The sequence below is a fragment of the Plecotus auritus genome, assembly GCF_963455305.1.
Source record: "Plecotus auritus genome assembly, chromosome: 5".
In the NCBI taxonomy this organism is placed as follows: Eukaryota; Metazoa; Chordata; class Mammalia; order Chiroptera; family Vespertilionidae; genus Plecotus; species Plecotus auritus.
This window is the reverse complement of record NC_137776.1, coordinates 21,488,228-21,505,904: the sequence shown is the minus strand read 5'-3', so window position 1 is coordinate 21,505,904 and position 17,677 is coordinate 21,488,228. Positions and strand designations below refer to the sequence as shown.

At 48.5% G+C, this 17,677-nt stretch overlaps 1 protein-coding gene across 1 annotated transcript in view; it reads left to right on the top strand.

Annotated features, from left to right (window-relative positions):
* The window catches only part of MARCHF4 (membrane associated ring-CH-type finger 4), a 76,831-nt gene extending 73,802 nt beyond the window's left edge, over positions 1-3,029 (top strand). The window contains exon 4 of the mRNA XM_080671284.1: positions 1,258-3,029. Within this exon, the coding sequence (XP_080527410.1) occupies positions 1,258-1,625 (368 nt within the window). The 3' untranslated portion in view covers positions 1,626-3,029. The remainder of the gene's footprint in view (positions 1-1,257) is intronic.
* The last annotated feature ends 14,648 nt before the right edge of the window (positions 3,030-17,677 follow it).

The window sequence follows — 17,677 nt, the reverse complement described above, 5'->3', positions numbered from 1 at the left end:
GTTGTCTGATATTGTTTGTTTCTGACTTCACCTTCCCACTGGCCAATATAACTGTGTCCAAGTTCTCCCAGGGGTGTGTGTATTTCAGTAGCGTTGGGCTAGTTGTACAAAGAGTTAACTAGTGGAATTTCAGACATCATTGAGCAGGTATGGCATGACCATGGGGTTTCTTTCATGGTGCCTTCAAAAGTATATGATTCATTCAACATCAGCTAAGTATGGGGTGCCATGGATACATAGTAGAGGGAGGAAAAAAATGCAGGGTGGGGAAAAAGTAAGTTTACAATTGTGAGTACTCAAAACAGAGTTTATTCTTGTATTATTATTTATTAATTAACTAGAGGCCTGGTGCACGAAACTTGTGCACGGAGGGGGGTTGTCCCTCAGCCCAGCCTGCACCCTCTCCAATCTGGAACCCCTCCATTTAGGTCCAGGCAGTTGGACATCCCTCTCACAATCCAGGACTGTTGGCTCCCAACTGCTTGCCTGCCTGCCTGCCTGATCGCCCCTAACTGCTTCTGCTTGCCAGCTTGATCACCCCTAATCACTCCCCTGCCAGCCCGATCGACACCTAACTGCTCCCCTGCCGGCCCAATTGCCCCTAACTGCACTCCTCTGCCAGCCTGGTCACCCCTAACTGTCCTCCCCTGCAGGCCTGGTTCCCCCCAGCTGCCCTCCCCTGCAGGCCTGGTTCCCCCCAGCTGCCCTCCCCTGCAGGCCTGGTCCCCTCCAACTGCCCTCCCTTGTTGGCCTGGTCACCCCCAACTGCCCTCCCCTGCAGGCCTGGTTTCCCCCAACTGCCCTCCCCTGCCGGCCATCTTGTGGCAGCCATCTTGTGTGTTGGAGTGACAGTCAATTTGCATATTACCTCTTTATTAGATGGGATTATTGTATTATTTTATCAAACTGTAACCCTACCTTTTGCCCCACCACATATTTATATTATACCTCAAAGACAACAAATTTGGATCTTGTGAAGTCACAATGTGGGTGGGTAGTGTAGAGGTAGGCAAAGGTATCACATGGAAGTGCTCAGCTATTCTGTGGACTTGGTGTGGTTTGTACCCACTAAAAACTCGTTGAGCCTAGGAATGTAGGGATGGGAACCATGTGGCTCAGAGTCAAAAGGCAGGTTTGAAAAGAACAAATCAAACTATATAAATCCAGCTTGCCCCCCACCTATCTTCATTTATAAATAATGGGAGACCATGACTTGCTTTCCTTATCTGGCTTTCCTTCTTCTCCCTGCGGCTTCAGGTCTCATCATCCACGAGGGACCCTCCGTGTACCGCATCTTTAAACGGTGGCAGGCTGTCAACCAGCAGTGGAAAGTGCTGAACTATGACAAGACAAAAGACCTGGAGGATCAAAAGTCAGGAGGCAGGACAAACCCTCGGACCTCCTCGTCCACCCAGGCCAATGGCCTCTCCTCGGAAGAGGAGGCTGTGGACACCCCTGCCCCCGAGGAAGGCCCTGCCCGGGCAGCCAGCCAGCCCTCAGGCCCTCCCTCTGATCACCACTGTGCTTACACCATCCTGCACATATTGAGTCACCTAAGACCTCATGAGCAGCGGAGCCCCCAGGGTGGTAGCCGAGAGCTCGTCATGAGAGTCACAACAGTGTGAAAGGAGTGCCTGGAAGGGCATCCGTGACCATGCACAACAGCGGAGGGTGGGCTGGGAAGGGGCTGGGCCCGATGGGATGTTGGTCTGGGGAGCAGGTGTGGGAGGCCAGGTGGCTCCCCAGGCGCCAGAGCAGAGGGTGGGGGGCCTTGAGGGGTCTGGGGGCAGGTTTAGAACTGCAGTGAGTGATGCTGGTGCGGTTTTGTGGTTTCCGATCAGTCAATACCATTCTCCAACAAGAGCAAGGAAAACCAATACAAACTCAACAACAAAGTGCAATACAGACTGAACCCAACAAAACGCAACGACAACTCCGGCCACATGTACCCATGTTCAAATACCTGGGGGAAGTGGAGGCTGCAGAGGGTAAGGCCGGCCTGAGGGTGGTGCCCACTTGTGCACGCATGGAGGGAGAAGCAATGCAAAGGGCACAGAAGGAAAAGCACCTGCAGCCTGCCCTGCTTTACCCTTGAGTCTGTTTTGGTTCCTCTCTGGACCTGACACACTGGCCGTGGAGGGAGGGAGAGGTATAGGTGAGGACTGGCAGGGATGACATTCAGCTTTTGCAGCCCCTGAGCTCACTGGGATGGGCAGGATTTCTAACTCAGATGGCTTTAGCAACTCTGAGTGGACCGTGTAAGGAGGGAGGTGTTAGTGTGAGCGGCCAGAGGGAGGGGGATTTTCCTCCTTTCCACACCTTCCAAAGTGGAACTCCCAATTTCAGATTGGCTCAACGAGGGTTTAAGTTTGGAGTTGGATGTCTTTTTGTACCCTTGTTACTTTATTTTATGGTGATTTGGCTCACAGATGTTTACAGGACACACACACACACACACACACACACACACACACACACACAACTAGAGAAAAGTACAGATTTCCCATGGGCATCTCAAGCACAGTCCTGCTGCTGCTGTGGCTTCAGCCTTCAAAGCTGTCAATCCAGAAGTGACTTCCCCTGCTGCCCGCCCACCCATGGCCCATGGGATGGGCACGTGCTAAAAGCTGCTACAGCGAGTGGGAGAGAGTTGGCTGGATGTATCCCAGCCAGTGGAGTGGAGTAAGACCAGTCTAAGTATTCCTTGCTGCTGGGGACCCTCCCCGAGAGCAGTTTGGCTAAGCCCTCAGTGCTAGTGCTCCCTGGTCTTTCCCAAGCACCAAGGCTGGTCCAGGGACCCTGGCAGGGAGCACTGTCCCTTGAGCCCACCCACTGGTTCCTGGGACCCTGCCAGGGAAGGCCACTGGGTGGCCACCTGCAGAGTTTCTTGTTGTCATTGCACTATGGCTGCACCATCCATGGGTATTCAAGGGACACTGTCAAATACTTTTTTAAACCAGTTTTTAGGGTTTTTTAAAACTCTCTGTTGTTTGTATTATTCTCTTAAAAGCTTGAAAATAAAATTTCTTTCCCTACCACTGGTGTCATTTTCCATATGTGAGCTTTCCTTCCTCTTCCCCCTTCTCCCTCTGTGGGAATCCTGCCTCTCCTTGCCTGTGTCTTCTCCACCCCTAAGTCTCCTCGTAGCAAGAAATCAAGGGCGTTTTTATTTCTGCTTTGAAGGTACAGATGGGGTATGGCAGGGGTATGTATGTGTGTGTGCCTGTGTGTGTGTGTGTGTGTGTGTGTGTGTGTGTGTTTATGAAGCCGGGCCACTTCTTGGCTTCTTTGCAGATGGGAGTCCTTCAAGTAAAAAAGAACAGCTCCCAAACCCTACCCTGCCTTCTGCCCAGGAAATCTGGAAGCAGAGACCAGGGTTGAGAGGAAATCTGGAGAGCTTCCACCCCATCAGGTCATTTCACAGAAGCGGAGAGAACCTCAGGAGGGATGAATATGTCCTGACCTCATTCCCCCGACTCTTCCTCTATCAGAGGGTCCTAGGAGAAGGCTTGGCCGTGTGAGGCAGCAGACAAGATCTTTCCTCCCTTTCACCTGACCGGGGCCTCTGTCCTCAGGACCAGAGCTGGTGGAGCGATGTCATCAGTAGGATGTGTACTGGTTAGGGAGGCTCCTCACCTGATGGACATAACAGTTGGTAAGGGACCAAAGGATGCACACAAGCAAAACATAGAAACAAGTGAAACCCAACAAAACCATACAAATATTTCCTGTGGAGTGAAGGTATGTATTTTTCTGTGTGGTCTCAGAACAGGCCATTCAGGTCAATTAAATATTTATGGAAGCCCTAGGCGGTTTGGCTTAGTGGAGAGAGCATTGGACCATGGACTGAAGGGTCCTGGGTTTGATTCTGGTCAAGGGCATGTACCTCGGTTGCAAGCTCGATCTCCAGCCCTGGTCCAGCCCATGTGGGAGGCAACCAATCGATGTGTCTCTCTCACATCAATGTTCCTCTCTCTCTCTCTCTCTCTCTCTCTCTCTCTCTCTCTCTCTCTCTCTCTCTCCCTCCCTCCCCCCCCCTCTGCCTCTTCCTCTCCCTTCCACTCTCTCTAAAAAATCAATGGAAAAATATCCACAGGTGAGGATTAACAAAAAATATATATTTATGGAACGTATAGATGTCTTACATGGACTATCTATTTTCAGAAAAAGTATTAGGATGCAACAACATGTAAACTTCACCACAACTGTAGTGGCCATCACTTGTCTTTGGTGACTCAAGGTAACTTCAGAGTCTCGTGGTTGTGCAGGGTCATGATACTGAAGAAGAGGCATCGGATTAATGACAAATTCTCATAGAATGCTAGCATGTGTTGGATCTTGATGATTGAAGCTCTAAGACCTCAAAGACCTGTTTTGTTTGTTGCTATATATTCAGGATGCGCAACAGTGCATGGCATATTGTAGTGCTGAACAAATAATTTTGGATGAATAAGAGACTCCTGGAAGAGGAATGGACTGCCTTCAGCATGCAGGAGACATGCCTCCTTTGCTTCCCACTTACACCCTGGCTTTCAAGTTCAATCATAGCTCAGAAAGAAAAATCCACTTTTGACTCCACACAAGACGGTAGCTTCCTTGTGCCTTGGGAAATGGAACTTAGGGGCCCCAAAATGAATAGATTGGGTTTTTCTATGCATCTCTGTGGGCCAGAGACCACTTTCCTTTTCCAGACATGCAAATCACCCTTCATTCCACCAGACAAATGTCCCGGCTTCCTGTGGTGTTACCTGATGCAGAGCAATGAGAAGTGGCCAGAGAATTCACTTGCCCCATGCATGTGCCATTCACGAGTATGTATCAACACTCTTAGTATTCCCACAAATGATGACGTAGGTGTCATTATTTCCTTCATTTTACAGATGTGGACACTGAGACAAAGAGGTTAAGGAACTAGCCCAGTGGTTGGCAAACTGCGGCTCGCGAGCCGCGGTTTGCCGCTCTGTTGACTAATGAGTTTGCTGACCACTGAACTAGCCCATTGACAACAGCCAGGAACTCATCCCAGGCCACCCAGGCTTGACTGTAACCACTCCACTCCGCTCCTGCCGGACACCTGGCACTCGTTTCAGGGAAACCTGGGTCAGGCCAATGCAGGGAGCTCATCATGGCAGAGGCCTATAGAAAAAAATGTGGAAAATGTGTGGAAACTGCGGCTGAATAATTATAAACTATTTCTGTGCCCTACCCAAAATTAGTTTACCTAAAAGTTGATTTTTGATGTTGTCCAGATAATATCCTGGCTGAATGAAAGCCTGTACAATAGAAAGTTGGCTATTTCTGGACACGGAAGAGTTCAGAAAAGACATTGGACTTACTCCAACCAAATTTTTTAGACAAAGGGCCAGGTTCCATAGAGACCACAGAGTCTTCTCCTTCTAGAAAAATAAAAAAAAGTAAAAGCTTACCCTATTTATCAGGACTAGACTATTGGCCCTGGTTCCCAGTGAGCTGTGCAGAGTGGGAGTTCTAGTCATAGCCCACAAAACTTAGGAGGACCCCACAACTCTGAAGCCTTGTCCCTATCTATTGGGAGAATCAAATCTGTGACATCTTAGTGGAATTTTTATGAGGTAATTTACTACTATTTATTTTACGTATGAGATCCAACATGTACAACAGAGGACAGGGGCATGGTCTGGACACAACAATAACCACCTCCTAAGAGTCATGATGTGCTTTGTAAGCAGAGTTCATTGTATTGCGGGGGTGAAAGGAGGGACAGGACACATTATGCTCTCTTCCTCATCGCCATTTCTCAAATTACCTATTACCATGAATAATAAGCAATCAAGGATAACTTTTGCCTGTAAGGGTCTGATCCTACAGCAGTGGTGCAAGGGTCTGAAGCCTTCTCCCCCCACATCTCCATCCACCCCCTCTTGAAAAAAAGGCATGTGGAAACTGGGAAGTGCTTGGGGTGCTATGGACAATTGGGTGACACTTTAAGACAACTCTAAGTGGTGAGGATCTAGGACTGGCTTCACCTCAGATCTGAGTCTGGGGTCTGGGTCACATTGGGTTGTTGGCCAGCTGGTTGGCCAAACATCCACTTGTCCTTCCTCGTGCTGCCTCTTTCCCGCTCTATCATTTCTTATCTATTCCTTACCCCTTCCCCACGCCCAACCCGATGAGAAGTGAAGCCCTCAGCGCCCTCCTGGACCCCTGCCACCCAACTGATACCACCCAACTGATTCGAGCTACTTATTTCTGGGACAGGGTGAGGTTAAGGGAATGTGCAGTGCAAATATTTGTTTATGTGGTTAGAATTTTAATAATCAGAATGAATTCATGTAATATTTATGTAATTAACAAAACTATGGTACATATATCAAGTGATACATTGAGGAACCATTGAAAACAATGATTAAAAGCTCTTTACTTGGAGGAGGTCCTCGCTCATCTTTCCTAAGAACTTCTTTTTGAAGGAGGGGCAGCCCTGCAGGGGTGGAATAGAGGACTCCTGGGGGCTTCCACGTTTCTGTGTTCCAGTGATAAGGAAATTTACACTTGAAAGTTTATTTGCTGATCTATCAGAGGGAGGGCAAGGGCAGGGAGGAAGATCTCAAGTTGTACTGAAGACCTGTCCTCCCACACCTTCGCTGGTCTCCACAGGCCTCCAGACCAGAGTTATTCTGAAGCAGCCCCTGGAGCTCCTGGAGATTGAGTTTTTGCTGCCAGCACACCGGGGAAGAGCTGCCTGCCGAGAGGCACCGAGTGAAGCTGCAGCCAGGTGTCATCGGTGAGAGTGCCGCCTGCCAGCCCAGCTCTGCCTGCGCCCCAAAAGAAGCTGCAGGCAAAGCTGGCCAGCATGGAGCCAGCAGCATCCAGGCTGCCGGCAGTTGGTTCTGTCCCCTTTCTGTCCTACCTCTCTCTCCCACCTCCCTAGGCAGCAGCCAATTGATGCCTTCCAACAGCAGATGACAGTGTCTGCTGCCAGCGTCCCCTCCCCATGCTCACACCAGGCTTAGGAGCCAGTCAGTCCTCTGCCCAGGGACCTGTCAGCTGGAGATAGTCACTGAAGGCTCCTGCCTGTCCAGCCAAATGCCTGAAACCTCCAGGCATCTTCCTGGCCTCGGAGCCTGCCAGATGTGAGTCTGCAAAGTCAGTCAAGGGGACTGACAATGTGGAGAGACTCAAACAAACATGGTGGGGGCTCTGAGGCAGATGGAGACGCGAAGTAATCAGGCAGAGTAAACAAACATCAAATGAACAAAGCCTTCTTCGGCAGCAACCACAAAAGAGAAGGTAAAACAAGTGACACACTCTTTTTCTGTGTGTACTGGAAATTTTTCATAATGAGATTAACAAATAGCCCTCATGACGTCACCCTCTGTGCCCTTGTGTGTGCTGCCTCTCTGGCCTAGGCTCCTCCTCTCATACTGTCTGTGCATAAGTCCTACAGCTTCCACACGCCCCAGTCCAAACAGCACTTTCTCTAGGGAGCCTTTCCTGATGCATCCTCCTTCCTCCACCACCCACTGGAAAGTAATCACATCTTCCTCTTTATTTTATTTTGATAGAACCGTTTTGATAGCAGTTATTCCATTCTCACTTATAGTTACCTGCATGTTAATCCCACCAACCAGCCTCAGAGTGCTTTAAAGGAAGGGAGTCTCGTTCATTAATACTCTATCTTCTGCACCTACCACGTGGTCTAGAACAACTGGAACTGATAAATGGATACAAAGATCAATTGTTCATTCATTTCATAAACATGTATATGTGCGCGAATATAGCAGGCACCACACTAGGCAATGAGGTTAACAAGACAGACAAGACAGTGGACTCATTGGCTTCATGGAGTCTACACTCTAGGAAATGGAGGCAGCCATATAAACAGACAATTATAGTGAAGACTTATTGGTGCAATCATGAAAAGTACATATAAGGTAGAGAGTAGGGTGGGAAGGAGAGAGGGTTCAATTCTACAAGGAAGGTTAGGAAAATCTTTCAAAAAAAGAGGTGGTGCTAGGTTCAGGTTTATGGAAAAGCAGATGCAAAGAGAGGGTTAGACATGTGAGGGATTTATCAGTGGAGGGAGAAGGCAGGAAGAGCCCTCAGACCACACTGCATGCCTGCTACCTGTGGGAAAGGAAGAGAGACTAGGAGGAATCTCAGACTGCAGGGCAGTTCCAAGAAAGGTTTGGTCAGACCAATAGGGAGTCCTTGGACCGAAGCTACCCATTGGCAGAATCTCATATCTTACTGGACGGGGCCCACCGTGCTCAGGCATGGCCTGGGAGCAGCCCACAGGAGCCACGGCTTCGACATGAACATGGTGGCAGACCCAACAGGGCAGCAGCTGGGGGCATTGTCAACGACACTCTCCGCACTGCGAGGTATAGCTGCACATTTTCATAGCTTGGCTTCTCAGTAATATCAGCAGGCATGTAGGTGGGAGAAGACGAAAGGGAAGATGTTCCAGGATGGGGACCTGCATAAGAGAAGACTCCAAAGCAAGAAACAATGTGGATCATTAGTGGGCATGAACGGAATGTAGGCCGGGGTGTGGGGAGGGATGGTGCAGCAAGAGATGACATCAGCTGGTTGGAACAATTTCGTCATGGGGGGTATTGCATGAGAGCAGTGGGGAGTTATTGACAATCAGGAGGGATCAGAAGGGATCAGAGCAGCTTTGCGCTTTAAAAGAGTTGTTGTTGTTGTGTAGGGATGAGAGCTCAGAGGGAGGCAGGTGGGCCAGGCAGGAGACACTAGCAATGGACTAAAGCAGTGGTGGCATAAAGGAGAGGAAGAGAGGGATGAGTGAATGGGAGGATGGATGAATGCAGGACTGAATGAGTGAATGAGTGCAAGTGATCAGACTGTGCTCTCATGGACAACTCCACTGTATTCAAATCCCCGAATTCTGCTCTGCGTGGGGATGGAAATGAAGCAGCTACTATAACTCCTTCCTGCTGAAGAGTTTCCATTAGGTGAAACTGTGCCCTGATATATTATCAAGGGGGGAAAGTCTGTCCAACATCCTGCTCTGCGGAAATGTATTAACACCTGCCCACCCTCACCTGCACTCCTGACCCAGGCTAGTCTCAGGCAGGCATGGACACGACTCTGCACCCAGCGGAGCACAAATCCCCAGGAGACGAGGCCATCCTTTTCTGCTCCATTCATTTTCAGGGCCAGATGGTGTTTGCCTCATTGACTTCCACTGCTGATGTAGGCTTGTTTGCTGGTTTTTCACAGGTTGCTTCATTTCCTTTATTTCAATTCATTCTTCCACTTGCCCCTCTTTTGTGCTCTGTGTCACATTCATCACGATGGCAGGGAGACAACTAGAGCTCTCAGCAGGTGGACGTTTTTTTCAGGGAGCTGGCCAAACCTCGTTCCCACAGCTCAGCCCTCCCAGCTCTGGGGAAACATCCGTAGGAGCCCTGAGAACAAACAGAAAGCTCAGTTTTATTGAAAAACTGCTGATTAAGAAAGATGGCAAGGGCACCAACGACAGCCGTGACCAAAAGGATGTCTGCTGCCACCTTGCATCAAGACTAAGTCTAAAATGCAACTTCAAGGTCATTCCTCATCCAAGTGCTCTGTTTGGTCACCAGCAAGGACAATCAGCGTATGCACCTGCACTTACCATGCCTCCGAGCTTCAGGTGCCTTTCCCCAAATCGAAAGGCTCCATCCTTCCTCCAGCCAAAGACATCCTCTTCCACCTTGAAATAGTTCTACTTTGTGCTGGTACCAACATTCCCAGCAGTCTCTGTTACATATGTCCACAGCCCTATCCACTGGTAGCTAGTTGCTGACTTGCTTTGGTCTAAGTTGAACACATTGAACATTAATTAGGGTTTCAGTTCTTTTTTCTTCCCCAGACTCTCAGATTCTCAAGAGGGAGAATGAAGATTTGCTCCTCTGTTTGGGCCTCCAAGCATCTGGGGAGTGAGCTGTGGAGTGTCTGTGACTTGCAAGGCCTGGCTTCTAGTTCTGCTCTGCTTTAGAAAGTGATCAACACTGGAAAAACAAACAAAAAAAACACACACCTGTCTTACATGTTTCACTATTCCTGTGTATCTTGATCCGTGTCATTTGCCTTTCTTGGTCCTTCTCCCTGTGTTTATGACATTATGTAACTGTCACACATTTGGATTTAATGGATTCAAAGTGAATTGTTCCAAAATCTTTTATTAACTAGCACATGGTTCCCTAGGCCCTGACTCTCTGCACTGTGGTGGTGGTGGAAAGGAGGGAGGAAGGGAAGGAGGGAGGGAGGGAGAGGGGGGGGGGAGGAGAGAGAGAGAGAGAGAGAGAGAGAGAGAGAGAGAGAGAGAGAGAGAGAGAGAGAGAGAGAGGAATTGAATTAGCGGAACTGAGAGAAAAAAAACAACCCAGCAAGTGCCAACTGGCAGCCTCTCTGGATCAATAATATTAACGATTTCAGAGACTTCCAAAGAGCTATTGCCAACTCTTTTGGCTTTTTTCAATACTATTATCACTATTACAAGGACACCCCAAGGCCCTTTTACTTAAAGCCATGACAGAATGCCCCAAATGACAGCACTGTTGATTTCTGCCTTCAAGGGCTGCAACCTCAATGCTTCAGAGAGAGGTGGGTGGTGGGGCTAGACTTGGCTGTAATTTGAAGGTCAAGGTTTCAGAGGGAGGGATGGCAGTCTCCTGAGAGTTTGTTTTGTCTAGTAGCCATGTGACCACTTACCCTGCCTGACCCTGAGAATTTCCACTTGCCTCTATGAAGACGTTGATAAAAATCAAGGCCTTCACTGGAAAAACAAGGTCGTGTCTAAGTGCCTCTGCTGTGGCAGACATTCTGGTTCCACTCTCTGCTCTATCATTGACCACGTCCTCCTCCAGGCCCTCCATCTCTTGAGGCCTCTATCCCCTGTGACTTGGGGTGTGGGAGCGGGAGGGTTATCTAATGATGAATGATTGCTGAGAGTCTGTGGCGGTCATTCATTGTAGGGGTAGGGAAGCCAGAGGGAGGGCACATGGCTCAAGGGAGAAGACAAAGGCCTGAGGAATCTGTGAAAACTAGTCATTCATTCATGTACTTCTTGAGGGCCCACTCTGCATCAGGCATTATTCTAGGTTCCAGACCAATGCAGTCTAAGAGGAATTTCATGTGAGCCACATCTATAATTTTAAACTTTCTAGTTGCTACATTAAAAGAGGTTAAAAAAAAAACACAGGTAAAATTAATTTTAGTGATGTTTGCTAACCCAATATACCCTAGGTATTATTATTTCAACATATAACCAATATAATATATAAAGTACTAATGAGGTATTTTATGTTCTCATTTTCATACCGAGACTTTGAAGTCCAGTGTACATTTGACATTTCTGGTGCATCTTAAATAATGGCTCCGTGGGCTGTGACACCTGAGGATTTGGACATGGAAAGAGCAGAGACAGCTAACATTTATTGAGTTCTCATTAGGAGAGAGGCATCATGCTAAGTACTTTCTCACATTAAATAATTCCATCCTACAGCACAGCTAATAGTCACTATCTCCCACTTATTACAGAGATGAGGAAATGGAGACCCAGGAGCTTGAAGTTGTTCCAAACCATATGGCTGCTGAGTGGTGAGCCAAGGACCTGGTCTGTCTGATGACATGTACTTGGGCAGATATTTACTATCCTAGTTACTGTGATCCCTTAAGTCAGGCAGCCCATGTGAATCTGTAAACATGTTTCTTAGCTCTCAGGGCTGTTGTGGGGGATAAAATCAAACCATTGTAAGTGGTATGAACTGCCGGCTCTATCTCACGTAGTCACCAGGAATGGGCACTTCCCTTTGAATCCTTCAATTTAGGTTAAAGCCATCTATAACCTAACCAGCAGTGTCACCCTTTGGGGGCTGGGGGGAGTGTCTTCCTTGTCCCTGGGTCTTAGAGTCCTAAAAGGGGATGTCTGACTCCACGGCCACCTGCCACTGTCCCTGTGTACCATGCAGGGTCTGGTGGGGTACTGGGCCTCTCCCAGCTGGAGCTGTTGGTTCACGCTGAACTTGACCTTAGGTAACACCACAGGACACCACCCTCCACAGTGGGTTCTTCAAGTCATAGCTCAGGGGCAACAAGTGAATTTAAAATTTCAAACCTTTGAGCCCATCTTGAAAAATCAGGATATTTGACATAAAAATTGCTACTTATAATGCCTCAAACATTTTTTTAAATAGGATGACACTCAGTCGGGATTCTTACATGGCTACCACTGAGTAGCAATGATCCCTTTCAGAGGGGCGTGTGCTACAGTGGACGCAGTCCTTACCACTACCTACTGGCTGGCCCCTGCCACGAACGAAGATTCGAGGGTATTTTTAAAAATATATATATTTTTTACTTATTTCAGCGAGGAAGGGAGAGGGAGAGATCAATGATGAGAGAGAATCATTGATTGGCTACCTCCTGCACGGCCCCTAATGGGGATCAAGCCTGCCACCCAGGAATATGCCCTTGACCAGGATTGAACCCTGGACCCTTCAGTCCACAGGCTGATGCTCTATCCACTGAGCCAAACCAGCTAGGGCAAGATTCAAGTTTTCATTTGTCATCACACATGTGCCATTGCTTTTCTTTTCTTTTCTTTTTTTTAAAAAATATATTTTATTGATTTTTTTTACAGAGAGGAAGAGAGAGGGACAGAGAGCTAGAAACATCGATGAGAAACATCGATCAGCTGCCTCCTGCACACCCCACACTGGGGATGTGCCCGCAACCAAGGTACATGCCCTTGACCGGAATTGAACCTGGGACCTTCAGTCCACAGGTCGACGCTCTATCCACCGAGCCAAACCGGTTTCGGCTGTGCCATTGCTTTTCATTGTGGAGACCCAGCTGTCCATGTAGGTCTCTACAAAATAGACCACACACAGGCTGTGTATATCCTAAGAACAGCAGCATTATTGCTTTATTTACTCTTTTCTTACCTGGCCCCTTCCAACACCTGCCCTGCTCCTGGGTCCAGTCCCTCAGCCACACACACAGCCACTCTCCTCTCTAAGGGCTCTGTGCCAGGGCAGATTCCAGCATCCACTTGTAGAAAGAACCTGCAACCTCTAAGCCTCTTCCCAGCTTTGAAGAGCCTTTGAAATGCTAAGCATTCATCCTGTTCTCCAATGGTCCACTATCAGTGTGTTGAAGGTACTTCTGAAGAGCCAACCTTCAGAAGCCCAGCATTCCATTTCTCCTCTGCCAGGAGCTAGGGAAAAATAACCGTGCAGCCCGAGTTGCCTTCCTGAGGAGACCACACAGTAAGGTGGCTAAGAGCACAGATTTGGAAGCTGGACTAAGCTAAATCTAAGCTGGCTTGGACCCCTTACTGCTTGGGTGAGCTTGAAAATTTCACTCCGTGTCCCTGCCTTGTGTCAGGACCTGGCACAACCAGTGCTGTGTGGTTGCTATCATTCTTAAAGTGCAAATCAAGTTGTTAGCAGCTCGCTCCACTGTGACATTTAATGGGGAAGCCTAGCTCTTGTAGTTTCTGGTTTCATAGTAGAGACTAAGGGCACGTTCTCTCTTTTCCACACCAGTGAACGTTCATGAGGATGTGCTCCAAGGAAAGAGGCCCATCCAAACAGTCCTGTTTACTCTGCTGACTGCCCAGTTGAGAGGGAGACCTACAGCCCAGAGTACAGCAGACACCTGTCCCTTTGCACAGGTAGGAGGCCGCCGCAGGACAGCAGGCATGGATCACCGCCCAATCCCATCCCCAAAGTTCAGACTGCAACAAAGGCGCCCCCACATGAACAGTGAAGGAGAAAAGGGATTCTGCTCTGCAGACAAAACACAAATGCCACCCCAAAGGGCAGGATAAAAATAGCAGGGGACCCAGGCCAACTGGACATTGAGCAGGCTGCTTTGAGTGACAGGTGAGCAGGTTGTGAAAGAGGCTTCAGGTGGCCTGGAAACAATGAAAGAATAGGGGGCAGGAGTCAGGAGACCCAAGTTCCAGGCCCACCTGGCCTACCCAGGGGTGGGCAAACTTTTTGACTTGAGGGCCACAATGGGTTCTTAAACTGGACAGGAGGGCCGGAACAAAAGCATGGATGGAGTGTTTGTGTGAACTAATATAAATTCAAAGTAAAGGAGCGGAGGGGAGAGCAAGAGAACCTGATAGAACAGCCGGATCCGGCCCGCGGGCCGTAGTTTGCCCAAGGCTGGACTCTAGCCGAATGGCCTTGGGCGAGCCTTCCACTATGCTGGTCTCAGTCTCCTCAGCCAATGAGGGGACAGACCAGGTGTGCATACTGTCCCTTCTGGCCCATCCCCCGGCTTCTCATACTGGAGTGGCCATGCTTATTACATGTTCTGACTGACCTGGTCCTGACATAGTTCACTGAAATCCCCAAAGGAAGAACTGTCATTAAGATCCAGGCCCTATAGCAGGTGCTGCTTAGAACCTTGAACCTTAACTGAGCTCAATAAAGGCTTTTCCCCCCTTCATAGTAGCTTCTATGCTGAGCACCCCACACTTAACATTTACTTATCCATTCTTCCATTAATTCAGCATTTATTAAACTCGTGCCACTTATAACTGGGGTGAATGAGACAACACAGGGCACAAAATCCAGCAATGTACCCAAAGGGCATGACTTTGGAGCTCTGAGAACTGGTGTCAAAGCATCCTGCCATGCCCCTGCTTAAGAACGCATACCATGCCCTCCCCTCCCCCCCGGCCCCGTGTCACTCTAGCTTCCTGAAACAGGTGGGTGCAGAGGGTACCAGAGGGACAAGCCAACCTCCAGCACCACTTAAAGCACCATCACAGCTTCTTGCTCTAGACTGAGTCACAGTCCTCTTCCCTCTCTTCTTACAAGGCAATGCATGGTCTGAAATCAGAACATTTCCACAGATTTTCCCCAAACTGCACATATCCTGGGCTCTGGTGTCAGGAGCCTCTTCTTTTCCCAGAAGCCGAGACGGCCTCCCACTGACAGAGCCTGATAATAAATGAGTTCATTACCCTGGCTGCTGGGGCCCATGACAGCCCATCTGCTGGCGTGATTAATTAAAACTCTGACTGGCGATGGAGGTGCCATCTCAGGGCAGGAAAGCAATTATTCGGAGCATCTTCCAGCCCAACTTTCCTGATGGATCCTAGAGAGAGGGACACTGGGGAGAGCAGGGTCTTCTCGGGCCAGTCCCACCGCCTTCCCTCCTTAGGTTCTCCGCAGAGTCTCCTCCTGGGACGGCCACTAGAATTAAGTGGAAGCGAGTGGTGGGCCAGATTCTCAAGTTCCCAAGTGCAGCAGGGGAACATTCCTTAGAAGAGGGTTTTCCCCCCTCCTCCAGGAGTGAGGAGTTTTGGGTTCAGAAGAGGGATTCCCCCCCTTTTTGGACCCACGCTCAGGAACTCCCCACTTTCCAACTGCATGCGATGTGCTCGTCATCCTCTTGCCAGTTGAGTGTGAAGCAAGGGTGGGAGGCCAGGCCTCAGAGTCTCCAGCTGTGTACAGAGCCCTGCATTTAGGGGATGTTGGTGCATTCCTGGTCATAAACAAGGCTACTTTGGTCCCAACTGTCTGTGACAAGGTGTGCTCATCTCTATGTCAGGACCTAGAGAAAAAGGAAAGTCCCAAGCTCTGAGGAGCCTCTACCACCTCTGGGAAGACAGAGACACCATATTTTTCTGTTTTGTGCTGCCCACAGTCCTGGGATGGCAGTGTGAGATCCAACGTGGGCTTTTCACTTGAATAAAGCCACAGCAGGGACCTCACCACCTAGAAAACCATCGTTTGCCTTTGGTCTATGGAAATCCTGTGCCTGTTCTTCACCTCTCAGGCCTAGGGCTCTCCTACTGCCCTGGAACAAAACTCACCCTGGAGCAGCATCCACACTGAAGGATAAATACCTGATAACAGGTTAAACTATTATATTTATTATTATACTAGAGGCCTGGTGCACAGAATCTGTGCACTGGTGGTGGGGGGGGGGTCCCTCAGCCTGGCCTGCACCCTCTCACAGTCCGGGACCCCTCGGAGGATGTCTGCCTGTGGGGAGTGGGCCTAAACTGGCAGGCAGACATCCCTCTCATAGTCCAGGAGCCCCCACTTCTTACCGCCCATCTACTTGCTGCTCCTTACCACTCAGCTCACTACTTCTTAGCACTGCCACAGAGGTTGGAGAGGCTCCCGCCACTGCCACTGCACTTGCCAGCTGTGAGCCCAGCTTATGGCTGAGCGGCACTCCCACCGTGGGAGTGTACTGACCACCAGGGGGCAGCTCCTGTGATGAGCATCTGCCCCCTGGTGGTCACTGCATATCATAGCGACCAGTCGTTCTGGTCGTTGAGCCGTAATGGTCGCTTAGGCTTTTATTATATTTATTTATTTATTTATTTATTTATTTACTTACTTACTTACTTATTTATTGTTGACAGTATTACAGATATCTACCATTCCCCCCTCCCCTTTCCATCCCTCTTCCCAGCTCCAGGTCTTCATTAATCATTAACCTATTGCCCATGTCCATGGGCTATGCATATAAGTATAGAGGTTCTTTGGTTTAACTCTTCTCATCCCCCCAACCCTACTTCGAGGTAAGTCTTGCCATGCCTCCCTGAGTCTTATTTTATTGGTCAATTCATTTTGTTCATTAGATTCCACAAATAAGTGAGATCATGTAATATTTGTCTTTCTCAGTTTGGCTTATTTCACTTAGCATAATACTTTCCAGGTCCATCCATGCTGTCCCAAAGGGTAAGAGATCACTCTATTTTACAGCTGCATAGTATTCCATAGTATAAATATCCCACAGCTCTTTTATCCATTCATTTAATGATGGGCACTTGAGCTATTTCCAAATCTTAGCTATCCTATATAATAAAAGCCTAATATGCAAATCAACCGAACAGTGGAACGACCAGTTGCTATGTGACACACACTGACCACCCAGGGGCAGACGCTCAATGCAGGAGCTGCCCCCAGCCTGCAGGCCCCAGGCCAGCCAAGGTGGGTGCCAGTAGGGGCCCCCCCCTCCAATTACCCCGCCGGTCGCCCCACAGATTGGTCCTGATCGCCAGCCAGGCTTAGGGACCCTACCCGTGCACGAATTTCATGCACCGGGCCTCTAGTTGTAAATAACACTGCTATGAACATGGGGGTGCATATGTTCTTTCTGGGTTTTTTTTGTTGTTGTTGTTGTTTTTTTAGGATATATTTATTAGGAGTGACTTCATTTTAACAAGTACCAAAGCCTTGATCTATGGGAATGAGATGGGTGCACTTCAGAACCAGAACCAAACAGTGGAGGGAGCGAGCTTTTGGGTCTTCGGGACCTCCCAGAAATGAACTGCTATACCAGCAATTTTCCACCAGTGTGCCACAAGGATTTTTAAAACATGCAATGCCTGACTATTTAATCAGGGGCACTGACCTCCTTTCCCTTAGATTGTAAAAAAAAAAAAAAAAAGAAGAAAAAAAAAAAGACAACAGCCATGTGGTGTAAGTGAATCAAAATTATACCTATTTTTGGTCATATTGGCATATATGTTATTAAAAAGTATTCTTTTTGCTGTGCTGCAGAACTTTAGTAATTAGTTTATGTGTGCAATTAGATGGAAAAGGTTGAAAACTGCTGTTCTAAGCTAATACACAAGGTTAGCCCCTCTTTTTCTATAACCTCAATACTACCCTTACTGGAGTTAGCATCATTTCATCATATTATCTCACCAGGA